General features: G+C 47.0%; 1 protein-coding gene across 1 annotated transcript; it reads right to left on the bottom strand.

Annotated features, from left to right (window-relative positions):
- Window positions 1-210: 210 nt before the first annotated feature.
- Window positions 211-366, bottom strand: Pmar_PMAR021991 (hypothetical protein; the record flags this gene model as incomplete). The annotated part of the gene is made up of 1 exon (XM_002768664.1): window positions 211-366. A coding segment is annotated over one exon (156 nt), but the record flags the coding sequence as incomplete, so codon positions are not given.
- Window positions 367-2987: the final 2621 nt, after the last annotated feature.

Raw genomic sequence — 2987 nt, 5'->3', positions numbered from 1 at the left:
GCCGTCGTCAATGGCTTCCCCCTTCATCAGCCCACGTATCTTCCTGGTCTTCTGTGGGGTCAAGATCATGTTACGATGGTCACGACGATCACGACGGTCACGATGACTACTACGATCACGATGACCGCTATGATCACGACGATCACGATGACCACGATGATCACGACGATCACGATGATCAAGGTAGCGTCCTCTGCTGAGATCCATCACCTGCCCCGGCCCACCACCAACAGCTGGGCCATGATAATTGTAAGGCACTGGTCGCACATGTCGGGGAGGATGCCCTTTCTCCTTCTCTGGTCCACGTATACCTCCAGTTGGCTCAGCACAGAGGACGAAGAGAACAATGAGGACTTTGTAGGTCATCAAAAGGGGGAAAGACTGACAGACGAACCCGAGGAGATCGCTAATGCTATCACTACCTAACATCAAAACCCAACTGGACTGCATACCTATACAAATCCAACATTCTACCCCATCTAGCTGGACGAGGGACGCTCACGAGAAGTCTCGCACGAGCAACGTCGCAGCAGGACTTTCCTATCCAAACACTATGGACCCTGGAAGTTTCGTGCCACAGGAACGATTCGGAGAGCTCCTGGTAAGACCAACTCACAGATGCAAGATATGATTTCAACGACCCGTAAAACCCAACATCGGAGCATCCACGACGATGAACATCTACAGTGTATATCCATTACATAACAACAGAGGGTGTTCCGAGGCTCATGCATGTTTACCACAGCTTAACGAATCACACACTACTCTCATAACTTGTGACTGGGAGTTTGTCGTCCGAACGAGGCCTGCCTCCCGGGGATGGCAGACGGTGGAAACGGGAAGTACTATGCTTGTGATGAATCAGATAATCCAGATTGGCCGCAGCCATGGGAGAAAGCTTACGCTCACGTTCGTCGGTGACAGGCACTTTGGGATACATTACCCGTGTCACCGAATCGTCCTTAAAGTGCAGCTGGACCGAGGAACTCCTTTTCGCCTCCGCTAACCTTGCACACAGAGCTTTACGCAGATGGCGACATGTGAAATCTTCATAAGCAGTGCCGTTGAAAAGATGGAAGAGGAAATTCTGATGGAATTTCTCGAGCTTGTTCGGGACTTCCTCCGAGATTCTTATGTTCATCTCCCATACTGGGTCTGTAAAACACTTCTCGTCAACGCATGCCAGTCCCTTTTCCGGAGATCTACAATAGGAAAGATCATCATCCCTTAGTCGTGAACTACACAATGCTTACTGACGGATGATTTCTTTTCCACTACCCTTACCACAATCAACACGTTCGGTGCTCATCCGTCCATCCTCTAGGCTCCTTCTGAACCACATCCCTCTTTCCCAGTCCAGTTCATCATAGTCATATACATAACTATCTCCTGAAAGTTCGACCACCCTCATAAAACACTGCGGGAAGCATAAACTGACCGTAACCCTCCACCTCGAAGCTCTTCACTTCGCACACATTCTGAACAGCAGAAGTAGAACGCTAGAAACAACAGCCCACTGTCGTGGATATTACCTTCGACCGCAGTAGGGATTTTCGGAGGGATCCACCACGATTGAAAAGCGTCGAGGACTTGCGAATATTCGCACCACGAGTGAGTGTGGCGTCGACGAGGGTAACTCCGTATTGTCCCCAAACGGTGAGGATTAGAAGCACTCCCGTATGCATATTAGACACAAACTGAGCGCTAAAATAGTAACAATCGCGACTCTGATGATCTCGGATGTCCTACTACCGTTACTTCATAATAATTCGTATACGGCTCCAGAAAAGAGTGTACAAAAACACCAACAAGATTTTCCCAAAATTTGCTCTGTTTTTTCACATACCCACCAACACATGTAGTCAACCATGTACAAGTTTTCCAACCGCGTCGTACTTCCGAATCAGGTCGTAGTGAACGGAGCATGGCGGCAACACTGAGCAGTATGGGACGGACCTATCACCTTGCACGCATGTACATGACAACACAATTTGCACAAAGAAATTTTTTCAGTTTTCGCAGCAACTAATTAGTAGTACGAAGAATATTAATTTCTTAATGGAAATGAGCCACCGAGCATGTGTGTGATTTCCCTGAGCGCTCGGAGGGCGGGCGAATCGAATATTCACAAGCTCGATTATGTTAATCGTGGGCGGGCGCCAGACCAAGTCTTGGCCAAATCTTATTTTTCATTTTGTTCAACTTGGTGTTGAAGTATACATAGCGAATAGAAGGGCCACATTGACGCTTTGTATGTAACTCAGCTACTTCTAGATCAACACCAGTCACGATCGGTATACGCAGATCGTTGGTGAGTTCGGAAGGATAACTGTGGTAAGGCCAGCATCATAGAGGCATGAACGTACTCGTTGAAGTGTAGAAGCTTCCTGGAGATTAAGTGTGAATTGAACCATTTCTTGGGGGGGGGTTTCCTTTTATAGGACTAGTCGATCGGCGTCGTCGCTATGTTATCAAAAGACGATAGTTTGAATTCTCAAAAATTTGATGTATAACTTTCTGGTTTTGCATACTCGCAACCAGGATCATCAATATAGTTATGGAGAACCCAGACGTCGTAGGTGACCATATGAGGAATGGAAGCCGATAGATGCCCTCCAATCACAGAGGTGAGAAGAACTTTGGTTAGACGAGGGTTAAATAGTGTCTGAAATCGTTGAGAAGGAAGCGGATGCTGTCGCTGCATACGTGTGTTATTGTTGTGAGGTGCAGGGATCGAACCTGGTTGCTGAGAATGGATGGTGATGTGTAGAATCAATAATGTGGTTGGTTCACACTTCAGAGGGGTAGTGAGAAGTGTTTGAAATAGCTGAGCTACAGCCGCATATGAGAGATTACATTCTCTCTTTACTGTTGAGGATTTCAGATCAATTTGATTAAATGGTGTTGGTACCTTTAGAGTGAGGGAAAGCTCGTCCAGGAGTCCTGAGTGGGTAAAGCAAGAATTGGTTGTGGACATTATGGTCTTA

This window comes from Perkinsus marinus, assembly GCF_000006405.1.
Source record: "Perkinsus marinus ATCC 50983 genomic scaffold scf_1104296967554, whole genome shotgun sequence".
NCBI lineage: Eukaryota > Perkinsozoa > Perkinsida > Perkinsidae > Perkinsus > Perkinsus marinus.
Note: the sequence above shows the minus strand (reverse complement) of the source record. Positions and strands in the feature narration are given on the sequence as shown.